Consider the following 14,981-nt stretch of genomic DNA (forward strand, 5'->3'; position numbering starts at 1 on the left):
GATATCTTATTTGGGTCATCCATGAAAAAATATTATTTTTTACGGTTTAAATTGCTAGCTTTCATTTTCTCAACCTTTTTGTTTTAACCAATAATAATAAACATTCTTTTAAGGCGTAAATATCAAGTGTTCGTAAATGGGAAAATCGTCTAAAAATTAAAATCTTGTTAAATATATTTGGTTCTTGCAAATTAATTAATGAATCAATATCATAAGCGAATTAAAATGCTACATAATATTTTCCACAAATCATTTAAAACTCCAATATATTTTGACAAACCACTCTATATTTTATATGATTATAAACAAATTTTCGTCCTCGCCGTGCCGTCGCAGATACTCATGTTTCTTGAAATTTGATCAGGTCTAAAAGTGACCAAAAATAATAATAAATTCGAATGAACATATATATATATATATATATATATATATATATATATATATATATATATATATATATATATATATATATATATATATATATATATATATATATATAATTTTTTTATCATACAATGCACGTCAGTCAAACTTAACTACATTGCTGCTTACGCATAACTACAAATTAAAACAACAAAAAATCACATTTCACCTACCAATTTTGTGCTGTCAACTAATGGTGCAATGGGTTCGGACCGGTAGGAACAAGACGTTTTTCAGCTCCATAGCGTGGATCAATATCTCTTCCACCTGGCGGGGCTGGCTGTGTGTGAAAATCCGGTGGAAGATCTTTGTGGTGGTGGTGGTGGTGGTGATGGCGGTTCTTGAGAAATGGGGTGAAATTAAAGTTGCTAGCCAATGCTTTTCTATGATTGATCAAAATATGGTGATGCCCTAAAGATGATGTGTTAATGTAGTTGTTTTTTAGGTGTTTCAGTTTGAGGTTGTAAAATTCATGAAAAAACATTAGTAGTAGACAAAGCCAAATAAATGAATAGATTTGATGTGGGATTTTCATGATTATGGAGAAAACAATGGTAGAGTTGAAGAATTTGAGGAGGCATGGAGCAATGAAATGAGGAGAAATGAAGGGAGAAATTGGGCAAATATTTTAGTGGGGATTGAGAAAATTTGAAGAGTCGACAGCTTGATCTTTAGATTATTAAGGATTTATAATGTAATTGATTAGGAGAATGGTTGAATTAATTTATCGATAAATTGGCCTTCAGCCCCCAGCCGTCGATTTTTTTTTTGTTCAGTCCCTGAGTACTTTTTTAGTACCACATTTCTACATGAAGTGTATCACATTTTGTATGACATAGTACCACAATTTTGTGGGTAGGGAGTGAACCCAAAGAAATATATTGATTATAGATTTTTCCCCAACTTCCTCTTAATTTATAATGTAATTTAATGTGGGGGGAAAGAAAGGAATGGTGGTGGGGATTCTCAATAAATGTTTCTTACAAATCAAGAAACAAAAAGGGTCATTCTGTGGAATGTCAAACCCTAATTATATAATGTTTGAGTGTGTTTCTGGATTATTACTATAAAATTTGTAGTCAAATTTCTTTATTTATCATCCATAGAAAAAATAATTGGTTTGAAATTAGGGCGGCTCTAAGATTTTAATAAATATTCTTGTATTTTAATGACATAAACATTTCCCAATAAATAGAAAATATGAGTTCGAATCAATGAGACACTTTCGACCAAGCAATGTTCGCACTGTTACATAAAAGGGAAGAGATCATTGCAGCACATATAAAGTTGAGGATTGAACAAGAAGAGAAATTAATTAATCGAACTATTGCACGTTTCTTCTTTAGTTATTATTTTTTTTTTCTTTATTTATTGATGATACACAATCGTGATCTCTCTTTTATATATATATATATATATATATATATATATATATATATATATATATATATATATATATATAGATAGATATAAAGTTTAATATATTTCACGTTAATTTTTGGGTAACCTACTTTTAATCCATAAATCCACACACGAATTTGTGTTCAGTCTAGTCAGGAAAATATGTTTTTGATTCACGCAAAAAAACATTCTACAGTCCTAAGATTACATATATTTGCACCGATGAAAATGATACAAAACATTAAAATTATGGTACTAGTATATAATATTTGGATATTTAGTGTTTTAAATTTAGTAGAAAAGATAATATTTTGAGTATAAAATAGAAACAACTTTATTAACATCAACGCTTGTTTGGATACTCAAATATCATATATCAGTAACACATTTTCAATGTTTTGTACGGATTTTCATTCGAGAAAAGATGTATCATTAATATCATTATTTGTTATACATGTTTGGGTACTAAAAAATCATATATTAGTATAAAATCTGAAATATTTGTACTCAAATATAATATATCATTACAATAGTTTCAATTTTTTGTACCGGTTTTCATTCGACAAAAGACATGTGAGCCTTAGAAGTGCATGAATATTTTTTTTGTAAATAAGGGAATACAAATACATTTTTTTCCTTACAGGGACTTACCACAAAACCCAAACTCAAGTTTGGGTTTGGGGATTTAATGAAAATTTATACTTAATTTTTTGTATAATCCAGGTATTCAAGCTTTAATTTTGCACTAATAATCCTGAGCAAGAATGAGCTAACCCACCTATAAATTGGGATTCATTCATAACCTATACATACAATTGTGTTTCATGTGAATCTTTGCTATTACTTTAGTCCTACACGTTCACCAAATTTACGGGCTTTAATTTGTTGAAATCACCGTTAAATTATCAAAGGCCCGACCATTACTATATGGAAAGGATCAACTCGGCCCACTCAAATACTGCACTGAACAGGGTTAATGAGATCCTACCTATGTGGGCACTACCATCACTTCATTTCAACGGGTAAGATCTTGTCACACATACAATTTCAAAAAAAAAAAGTGGGTCCTATATATGCGTAGGCAAATCTTGGTCATCCATCCTATCATGAGGACAATACCACATGGATAAGATGAAATAAACCACTGAATAGATAATTAATGGCATGTCAAAGCCTATAAATATATATATATATATATATATATATATATATATATATATATATATATATATATATATATTAACATTAATTAAATTCTCATATTAATTCCCATTTCTTCCTTATCCTTAGGGATAACTAGTATAAAAAACAATTATTTAAAATAAAAAAACAATTGATTTCTCATCCCAAACACGGTTTAAATGGATATAAACATTTTAATCGTATCAGATTGGGCCCACACTTTATGTAACGTAACCATTACTATCTGGGTTGGGCTTGAGCCCATCTTATTAAAGATTTTACTTCTATCACATGCCGGAATCACAATCAAATTAATTTTTTTAATATGTTAAGGTCCATTTAGATCGATAAATTTCAAATTTTTTGATTTGTTTGAATGTATTAAATTCAAATGAATTTCGAATCTAATCTATATGCTAAACGTTTCCGATAATTATTATAAAGTTTTTCAAAATTGTGTTGCGGACGGGGTTAATTCGAGACAACCTCAATCTCCCAAGAGTAGACTTTTACTATAATTCTTTACATTTTCCTTTCTCTTCAAGTATTCAAACAACTTTCACATTTTACCGAGTATTTATATAAATAATTTTTTTTTCCATTAGTTAATTACAAGACCGCAAATTAAACAGAGATATATTAGTAAAAGAGTAGAAAAATTATTGTTAGATATGGTACATGTCTATGTATATTGGATAAACAAAAAAAACAAACATAAATTATATAATTGAAACTGGAGTAAGCTTCTTGTTAGACGGTTTCACGAATCTTTATCTGTAAGACGGGTCAACCTTACCGATATTCACAATAAAAAATAATATCCTTAGCATAAAAAATAATATTTTTTCATGAATTACCCAAATAAGAGATTCGTATCACAAAATATGACCCATGAGACTGTCTCATTCACACAAGTTTTTGTTTCGAAACTTATAGAGTAATTGTTAAAAGAAGTTACCAAATCTGCTAGCTTTCTTGAAACCGTTCTTGTCATTTGACTTTTATTTGTTGTCGCAAATGATGATGTCATTGTAATCGAAAGCACTTCAATCCATCCGTTCGTTCAAATCAAATCATTTCACTCAAATACAATCTTAATTCTTATTAAAACAATGAAGTTTTAATTCAAAATTATTTACTAAAATATTTTTTTAAAAAAAAAAAAATTAGTCAAGAGTTTCGTTGGTCTGATGTTTGGACAATTGTCTTGCTGTGTTTTGTTGGGAAGTCGCTTGTTTTCTGACTCGGAACAAGAGGTGCTGGTTGGTTCTTGTCAGAGTGAAAACGACATATGAAGCATAATGTACAACTTGATAAGGCAGTAACAACCAGAGTCGGCAGCGCATTTAATTGGCCACCCGTATCAACTTCATTGCAAATTTATTTATTTATTTTTTTATTATACACGAATTTTCGTTTTGAATAATTTGTTCACACCCGATTCGGTATAGTATTTATCTTTTCTCGTTGTTGGAAGAAACCCATTAACAAAAATAATATAAAAAACCATTATGTTATATTTTTCTATTAAAAAAGACACGAAGAAATTTTCTTCTTCGGGTAGAGTTATCAGAGAGATTATATATAAACTCGTGGAAATGGGGAGAATAAAACTTTATCTATCTACTGACTTTTCTCATTTTAGTTTCGGTTCATTATTTCGTCAAACTTTGGTCTTGAGGCTCTAACTTTTAATTTTTATCTATTTGTTCTAATTTTAGTGTGGCGTTTAACATTTTCGACGTCATGTCAACAACTTTCGACACCATATTAGTATTTTCCCATGTCACATCCACATTACGACGAAATAAGACTAAAAACCCCAAAAATTTAATTAGTTGTTGCAAAAAAACCAAAATTTGAATGGTTAGTATAACAAAATTTAAAATGGGATAAGTCCATGAAATTAAAAATTTATTTCCCATATATTTAATGCTAACACATTAATGACTCAAAATGAATCATATATGTGCATGATATAAAAATAAATTTAATTTATAAACCTCGATTATATATAATAGCAGATATTAATTATAAGTAAGTATTTTTGGGTGAATTGCATAGAAAATTTATGGATTAATTTTGAAAATTTCCAAAAAATGAAATGCTAGCAACAATTTTGAACAATTCTTAAATTCCAAACTTCAAAAACAGTTCAAAACCAACCCTAAACCCTAGTTATGCTTAGGGTTCTCATCAACTTTTTCACATGTTACCATAACCCATTTCTGTTGAAAATAGAAGTGACATACGTATGACTTCTACAAATTAAATTTTAGAAAGGTTAAAATCAGCTCTTCAATTCAAAAACCCTTCTTCGTCATATATAGTTTTTTTTTCGGGGGGAATATAACGAAGTTTAAAAAAATTATTCGGACATGAGACTCCATTTTGTAGTAGTTTGAAATCCAATACATTTTGTACGTATCCTATCACACATACCAAACGGAGCCTCACAGTATAAATGGATGGATTCCGAATCCAGGTATTTCAGCAACAACCAAACAAATTAGACGGACTTACATACTGGACTCCAAATTCTTTCTTTGAAATTCATCCATCCAAATGCGTATATTTTCTTGGTCAACATCGACGTTAAATTGATTCAAACTTATGCATATATTTCTTGGTCATGCGCATGGATTTAGCATCTTTGAATTTAATAAATAGCCTTCCCATTTATTTAAGATGCTAGTATATGCATAAAACGTACGTATAAAAATAATCGCAGCATTATACTTTGAGAGAAATAATGAAAATGGAGTCTTGCAATCATTTTTTTTCTTCATTTCTAATTGTTATTAATTAGGTTTACATTATTTTGTCTTTCATTGACCACATTCATTGTAAGAAAACCCTAAAAAGTTAAGTAATTCGATAATCTCTATAATTTTCCATTACTAGGGAGTAGCCCTATATATATTAGTCGCTCCATGCACCCGCATGGTAATAATTAGAAGATTTAATCTTTTAATTACGAACATTTTTTAAATTAATTTTTTTTAAAATTTTTAATTATACGTAAATTCCATCAAATCTTAGTTCGATTTATTCATTATTATAAATATTAATTGATCAATTGGTAAAATTACAGAAATTATTCATTATCGTTCTTGAAAACAGAAAATCTTCATGCTATGATGCAAATAAAAATAATAACACAACATTTATTTAGTCCTATTGCGCATAAATATTAGTTTGTTTCAGTCAATCCTGCATTTACGTTTCATATCTCCAAATAATTCATCATAAATAATTTCAAATATCTTCCATAACATAAATTCGAATTTATTGGTAATTGAATATGGCCTTCTTCATTAATGGCACATTTTATTTTTCCTATTCATGAGTGATGATAACTAATAGCAAATTAAAAAAAAAAAAAAAACATCACTACATCATAGAACTTAGTCCAACATGACTTTTTATGTTTCATTTTTTTTGTAATTGTTTCGACATTTCATACGTAGATATCAATCGTATAATGAGCGTCGCGTAAAATATAAAATGCAATATAGATTGATAAGTTGTTTATATAAAAATATGATACATAGAAATAGAACTAATTTGTGTTAGCTTTTATTCCGTGTTCAAGAATATATATAACGTTGGTGGGAAAAAAGAGAATATAATTTCGTTGGAGATCATAGAGAAAACCCTCATCGAGTAATAAAAAAAATTCCCTTTCGGAAAAAATTAAATTGAACAGCCTTCACAGATTTGGAAGGATTAAATTATTGGCATTGTATATATCATTAATTTTTCTACTGAAATTGAAATCTACATTTATATTAAAACCTACCTTTTAATTAATACAATAATTAATGTCAATATGAACTCTTTATGTTTTATCGGCTCTATAATGGTTCTTGCTGCACAATATATATAAATTTAGCACTAGTGGTCATATTTGAAAATTGAAAAAAAAATGATGTATAAGAATTTGCTTCTTAAATTTGATCGGATGCCACAATTTTATTAAATATAAGTATAGTCGCTCTGAGTCGGTGTAGCTAAAATTTATTTATTTTTTAAAAATATCTAAGATCACTCAAAAAATCGTTTGACGAAGAAATTAAAGTTCTAAAATTCGCAATTATAAGCTGATCTATATATATTTTCCATCCTCTATAATGGGTCAAAAAAATTTCTTAGAGCAATAAATTGGATTTTTTGAACATTTAATCAAATTTTCAATTGATTGATGACATGATGTTACATGTATGTGCATGCCATTATTGTCCAAAGATTTGTCAATATTTTGGAGATAATATGAATATATGTACTAAAATCACTGGACAATGATGACATGCACATACATGTAGCATCGTATCATCAATCATTGTCGATATTTTGGAGAAAATATGAATATATATGTACTAAAAAACCAATTTTCTAAAATATAACAAATTTTGACTAATTACATGACCAGAATCTATTAGCGCCAATTTATAGGACGATTTGAAATTTTAAATTATTATTTCAAGGAATATGCTTTTCATTCATATAATCTTGATGATAAAAGCTCGATTCCGAGTAAAATGACCGTATTTATCATCTCTAAAGGTTTTCAAATAGACCAGATAACTGAATTACAGGCTATCATAATACAAGAAACAGACTTATGAATTAATAAAGTTATAAACCGGCTACAGAATCATCTTATAAACAATATGAAACAAGTTTTACTCAATCCATATCTTAGTGGACATAAAATAGGAATTCTCATGAAAATTTTCTTCTAAAACCAATAAAAAAATTACCTTCACAAATTCAATACATATAGGTATACATTCAATACAATGAACTCAAAGTTATAATTCTTGTCATTTAATTAATTGTAAGCTCTCTTATGCATATAGCAAATGGAATATTATTCTCAACAATAATTTTCAAAATTAATGGTATGAGTTTCTCTCTTATTGTGCATTTACCTTCTCAGATTTGTTAATCATTAGTCTTAATTTACCTCTATATTTATGTTTTTCAGATGTCTTTATAAATAATAACTGAAAACCTAGTTTAATGTATACAAGTACACAAGTTTCTAAGTTGTAAACACTTTGTTCCATTTAACCCTTCTGAGGATTACTAAATCTCTACAAAAATTTCATGATAATTTTTTTTATATATAACATAAAACTAGCTAGGATCTTCACATTACTTGATTAGAATCAACCAAATCCATCCAAAAAACAATGAAAATTTAAGAAATCAATATATAGCTAGCTACATATCAAGGAGTTGTTGGTCATCATAATAGGTTTTAATGAATGCTACCATACAATAATTTCATATATTTATTTTACCTCGAATGATACAGAAAACATTACAGGGATTCAAATTTCAAAAGTTCGATCTCTAGCCTGAAATGCACAACACCCCTGAAATTATTTACATATATAACATGACTAACCATAACCGCTACACCGGCAGGATAATATAGTTAATCTTCCTGATTAAAATAAGCTTATTGATCAAATACTTGAAAATTTGGGGCCGTAGCTGAGTATACAGAAATAGGGTTACCTGCAAATGGAACTTGATTTGTTGCTGAATATTGACTTGGTGATGGAGTGATTTTGTCAGTGGTGAAAAGATCCCAATTTCCAAGGAATCCCATGAAATGCGCGTTGGAATCTAGGCAACCTGCGACGGAGTCAGAGCAGTGACTGTAGTCTGAAATAGGGCAAGATCTCGATGTTCTTGAATTTCCAAGCAATTTCTCTATCGTGCCCTCATCGGATGATAGCTGCTGCACGATTGAGTTGAAATCAGGCATAATAGGTGAGACCTTCTTTTCTTGATCATGGGATCTTGATTCTTGTTCAACACCTTCAAATGGGCAGCTGCTGGTCAAAGACTCTAACTTGAGGACATTTTCATTTTCGTGATTAGGGTTTGATTTGTTGCACCATTTGATCATCATTTTCTCTCTTGTTCTGCTCCTTGCCCTTGCTCTTGCCTTGTCTCTGGACTCCCTCAAAGTGGAATTGCACTCGGTTTTTTTCAATCCTTTGTCGGTTTTGTCGCTTGGGTTTAGGCAAGATGGCCCCGTGATATTTGTAGCCGGCCGTGAAATCATCATACCGTCTTTGACATCATTGTTTGAAATCTCCTCAAGCCCTGACATGACTTCACATTCAGAAAGAAAAGAGTCACTCCTCGCTTCACTTGTAGAAATATGCGGATGATCTTTCTCCAGCTCCTTAATCGCTTTCTTCGATTTCGTGAAGAGCCATTCAATGGTTTTGCTTGCTTTATCGAAGCCTAACATGTCTTGAAGATCGAAGAACTTTCGTGCGATTTGGAGGGATAATCTCATCCTTCTGTCTCTAATACCCTGAGCTGTACAAATCTTGCTGTGTCTGTCTTTCTTGCCAGTTCTTTTCCGAGGAACCCCGCTCGTATTTCTTCTCCGCGGTGGTTTAAGATTAATCCCATTAGGATCAATTCCCTGATCAGCTTCTTTCCTATTCGAATTTGAAGCCGCAATACTCGGTTTTGTCACAGTATTGTGATTCTCCATCTGATCAAGTGCATGATGATGATGATGATTTGCGGCCATGATCTGGCTCTGCGATAAAATCTGATTCAAGGGCATTTCGCGCTCATCGAAAAACGGAGAAGGAAAGTTCAAGAAAAAGGGAACTGGTTCATCTTGTAATTTGCAGCTAGGGTTTTGTTGATCACAGAGGAAAGTGGACCTCTTCAACAAGAAATCGAAAGGGTTGTCGTTCTTTGATGAAGGAAACATTATATCTCTGTAAATGCACCAGTTATGGTCTCTTTTAAACCTTTTTTAAGGCGATCTCATTCGAATAACTTTTTCTACGGTTGAAACAGGATCGACGTTATGAAGAAGAATGCTACTCGAGGAGAAATTAAAATTTTGGAGATTGTACCTTTTTTGGGTAGTGAATGAAATTTAGGGCATGAATGTGGTCTGATCCAACCTTAGTGATGGTGATGGAGGGGAAGGGTGGTAGAAAAGAGGGTGGTTGATATAGGATTTTACCAAATAAAATGATGTCTATATAGACGTATGTAAATTACATTGAGGTTACTTGAATCAACTCGAGATTTAACTTTTAACCTTTTATATTATCACAAAAACTTTTGTGGGCGGTCGATTCAGTTATGTGATACAGATCTACTATTTGTATCACTCAAGAAAATTTTTTTTTTAGTCAAAAATATTATTTATTTATTATTAGCAAAAACTTGTGTGAGACAGTCTCACGAGTCGTATTTTGTGAGACGGATCTCTTAATTGGGTCATCCATGAAAAAATATTAATTTTTATGCTAAAAGTATTATTTTTTATTGTGAATATCGATAGGGTTGATCCGTCTCATAGATAAAAGTTCGTGAGACCGTCTCACAATAGACTTACTCTTATTTATTATTATAAATATAAGTATGATTGGTCTGTTTTACGAATAAATATACGTGAGACAATCTCACGATAGAGACATGCTAATTATATTAGATTGACTAGATTGTAAATATTATTTACATTTGGAATTGCAAGTGGATTCACTTTCTTGATTTTGCATCAAGTGTGTTAATCCCATAAATTTATGTGAGATTTATATATCAATTGAATATTCCAATTACTAAGTTTGGTCAAAAAGGGGGAAAATCCATGCATTGACAATTGAATCACACCAGATTTAGCATCACTTTGACTGTGGAACATCTTTAGCGCATCAGTTGCCATAAAATTCTCTTGGTATCTAACTGTTTAACATTAGTAGTATGGAATTAATTAAATTAGATATAAGATTTTAACATATTTTTAATGTTTGTTTCATATACACGAAGCCTATTATCAAAATCACTCCCTTACAAATAATCTTCATGATTATGAAATGTTGGTCGGCAAGTAGGGGTGCAAATGAGCAAAGTTACTCGTGAGTAGCTCATAACATGCTAGGTCAAAACTCAACTCGAGCTTGATTTGATTTCACTCAAGTCAAGTTCTAATAGCACAATTCTTCACACAAGTCGAGTTCGAGTTTTGATTGTTTTTATTCGTGTAGCTCGTTAGCTACTCGAGTAAATATATGTATATATATATATATTTTTTAAATGGTATATAACTTAAATATATTTTTGTTCGCATAAATATAAAATTTAAACGCTAAAATTATGTTGCTAACACTTTTAAGATTCTTGAATTCGAGTAACTCGATATTTTCATGAGTTGAGCTCGAGCTTGAAATTTAATACTCAGTCGAGTTCAAGCCTAAAAATTAAAGTTGGGTCGAGCTCGAGTAGTACGATACCTGAGTTCGACTCTACTCGAGCTCGACTCGGCTCATGTGCACCCCTAGGTACGTAGAAGTGCAATCTATCGGGTCGAATATCATAATACTAGAACTCGGATTGAAAAATTTTAATATACTCGAATTCAAGCTCGACTCGAGTTTTGACCGAGTCGCTTACGAGCTACTCACGAGTAGCTTGACTCATTTGCACCCCCTACCCTAGGCCGAATGACCAAATTTGACTTCAGCCAATGGATTCGAATTCGTATACGAAAATTGAGGCAGAGGACATACTTTTTGAAACCTTGGATTTGATTTCATATTCATTTGATTTATTTGGATGAATTGATAAAGAGATCAAAAATTTAATTTTGTTATTTTTGAAAAGAATTAAATCTTTTTAACAAAATTCACTCGCCTAGATAATATTTTTCCTTGTTCACTAATAAATCGACTAATTAAAGCATATGCATTAATCCCAAAACAATATACAGGTCACATTTCCACGATTAATTACATTTGATCATACTTAATAAACTTGCTCTATTACAGACATAGCAATTTCTCGAAATAAAAACATTTTTAGGACATCATTCTGTGTATTGGTAAAACATTAATTGATTACACATATTTGTTCATCCTAGGTTTGATTTAAGTTTTATAAAAGATTATAGTTATAAATCATTATATTATACAGCGTTCAAAATCTCATTATTCGAACTAAATGATGTTTAGTAGCTAAAATATCCTCAATATTTCATGACATCTTTTCATTTCCGTGCTTCATGAATTGTTGTTGTGTATATGCTTAAATTTAAGCCTTTCATTTGATATATTTTGTTTTGATCTTCTATATTTGTTTCCTTGTGGTTTGAGTCCTTAGTGTTATTAAATTTCATTTTAAATTTATTATTTTCATTTTTTTGACAATTTATTCATTTTTCTTAGGTGACAATGATGTGACAATAATACGACATTGATGTGGTACTGACATGCATGTTTAGTGTCATCTCAGACCTCCCGAAGAAAAATGAACACAATTGTGAAAAATGAAATATATAATATTAAGACTCAAATTTGGTAACATAAATGATCAATATATCAAAGAAATAACCATAAAAAGCAAAAATTGTAATTTCCTCTTTACTTTATGAAGTCGTGTCACTTCTATTTTCAGTCATTGTTAATATAGCTTCCTTGAAGAAATTTTTATGCAAGTGCTTTTTTTATTGTAATTTTCTTAATTTCACAATAATATTTTTTTAGTTGAAATTTGTGAGGAGGTTAACTTCAACATTCTAAAATTTTATGATAATTAAGTTTCAAATATCATTAAGTAATAAATAAAATTTATGAGCTCATTCTTAGTTAAACAAATTTTAGTTTAAAATCAATTTTATATTAAATAGATGTTTTAAATTGAACTGGATATTTGGTTAACAAGTTAATGTCATTAACAAGTCAATAAATGAGGAATAAGAAATATGAATGGCTCGATTTCAATGTTATATTATCATTTGATTAAATCTAATTGTAAAGTATAATTTGTATCATTATCTAACATTAAATAAGCATGGGCACTTAAATTAACTTAATTTCTCAAGAGTGAGTGGTCAACCCTACCCATATTCACAATAAAAAGTAATACTCTTCGCATAAAAAGTAATACTTTTATATGGATGACCCAAATAAGAGATCCGTCTCACAGATACGACACGTGAGACCGTCTCACACAAGTTTTTGCCATTTCTCAAATGGATGGAATGGAGGGTTGATTTAGCAATTAATTAAAACAAAATAAGCGGCAAATGCAGTGAAATGAAGGGATGTGCGTGGACAAAATATCCATTCCGGGCTTGATTTTATTGGATCGGACCGGCATCGGTTTCTCTGGTGGTCCAGTTGACTTCAACAAGTTGATTACTTCCAAAGAGAGAATGTAATTAAAAAAAGTAATTTCTGACTAAAAAACTGGTGAGAGATTATTCTTAGGGGCAATGTTCACCTCTTTGATTAAAAAAAGAAAAAAAGAAAAAGAAAAAAAGAGTTTTATTGATGTATTTTTCATTTTGTTTTGGCAATTTTGATATTTTGTTTTCAAATGAGAAAATGATTAAAATTTGTTAGTTATCCCATATAAGTAGGATAAAATCTCTGAGAATTGCATATATGGACTTGGACAATCCACCTCCCTTGAGCTAGCTTTTGAGATTGAGTTATGTCCAAATCTCAATCTTAACATGGTATCAAAGCTCCACAGTTATGTGTTGGGCTGCCTATAGTTGGGTTATTTGAAAACTTCACGCTCCAAATGTTCATTCTTGGGCGTGAGGTAGATGTGTTAATTATCGCACATCGGTTAGATCTCTGGGAGTTGTATATATGAGCTTGGATAATCTTTTTCTTTTGAGCTAACTTTTGGGATTGAGTTCCGTCAAGTCTCAATCTTAACAAAATTTGAAGAAAAAAAATAGAAAAATGGCATATTAAAATTACCAGAATTGCAATTTGTAATAACGAAACTAACTATTTCGAGCCAAAATCGCAGAAGTTCAAAACGGAAACGTTTCTTTGCATTTAAGGTTTGTACATTCCCATATACGGATGAAGTTGGAATAGAAGTTAATCTAAACTAATAACCCGATCGAAATTAAGCCAGGTAAAAAATTGAAAAAAATTCATTGTTATACAATATTTTTATTATCTAATTTTTTTAATGAAAAGTTGCTAAAATTTTCAAGTGCTGCTCAAATTTTTAATTAAATATAAAAAAAACTATCATTGAAAAAAACTTGATTTGAACCAAAATAGTTCCATGCTTTTGGGTTCAAATTGATTTTGGTTTTTGGAGATTTTGGTTTAATCCATGATAGAATAATATGCTGAAATATATAGAAATTATCTCACGGTATATGTGACATATCATTCGGTAGCTAGTACTCGAACTCGAAAGACAATATCAAAAGAAAAAAAAAAGAGGGAAAAAATGAAAGACAACGTTAAAAGAAGTTTAATTTAAACATGTTCTTATATGTATCTTCAATTTGGACAATATTTAATTAATATTACGATGTGACAATTATCTTTATTAGGAAATCGTAATAATTGAGCTATTGTCCGTCTTAAAAAAAATTGAATTATATCGTTATCAATAACTATAGATTTTAGTAAAACGATAAACGATCGTTGTTATATTTGATATTTTTACATTTATAGTTCATTAAAAAGAATTAATTTCCCCCCAAAATCATCTAATTTCAAAAATTGAATATTTCTTTTGTCGATATCTAGCATATTTGAAATTTCCGGCATATAAAACGAGCACTGAATGAAAGATGCAGAGGTTTTAATTGTGGGCCTCCCTGCAAGAGTAGGTGACTGATCGCGAATTATCACCAATATATATATGCCCACTTGTTTTTTTATGGAATATTTTTTTTATCCCTGAAAATAAAAATTAAAATTATTTATTTATTTTTTATTTACTTAATTTATATTTTCTTCATTTTTATAATAATATAAACATGGCTTTTTTAAGCTTTCATGTAATTTTATCGAATAATGTTGACATGATTTGATATGTAAACTGAAAATTATATTTTCAAAAAAATAAATAATATATACCCAAAATAAAATATAACAAATCCTGATTTCTGTTGGTTTTGTTTTTTCCCCCGTAAAACATTCATTTTTCTTACCAGT

At 29.9% G+C, this 14,981-nt stretch overlaps 1 protein-coding gene across 1 annotated transcript; it reads right to left on the minus strand.

Annotated features, from left to right (window-relative positions):
- Window positions 1–8,258: 8,258 nt before the first annotated feature.
- On the minus strand, window positions 8,259–10,019 carry LOC140816418 (uncharacterized). Its single transcript, XM_073175673.1, has one exon. It carries the CDS (start codon window positions 9,761–9,763, stop codon window positions 8,477–8,479), a length of 1,287 nt encoding a protein of 428 aa, XP_073031774.1. The 5' UTR covers window positions 9,764–10,019; the 3' UTR covers window positions 8,259–8,476.
- Window positions 10,020–14,981: the final 4,962 nt, after the last annotated feature.

Source organism: Primulina eburnea, chromosome 16, assembly GCF_022965805.1.
Source record: "Primulina eburnea isolate SZY01 chromosome 16, ASM2296580v1, whole genome shotgun sequence".
NCBI lineage: Eukaryota > Viridiplantae > Streptophyta > Magnoliopsida > Lamiales > Gesneriaceae > Primulina > Primulina eburnea.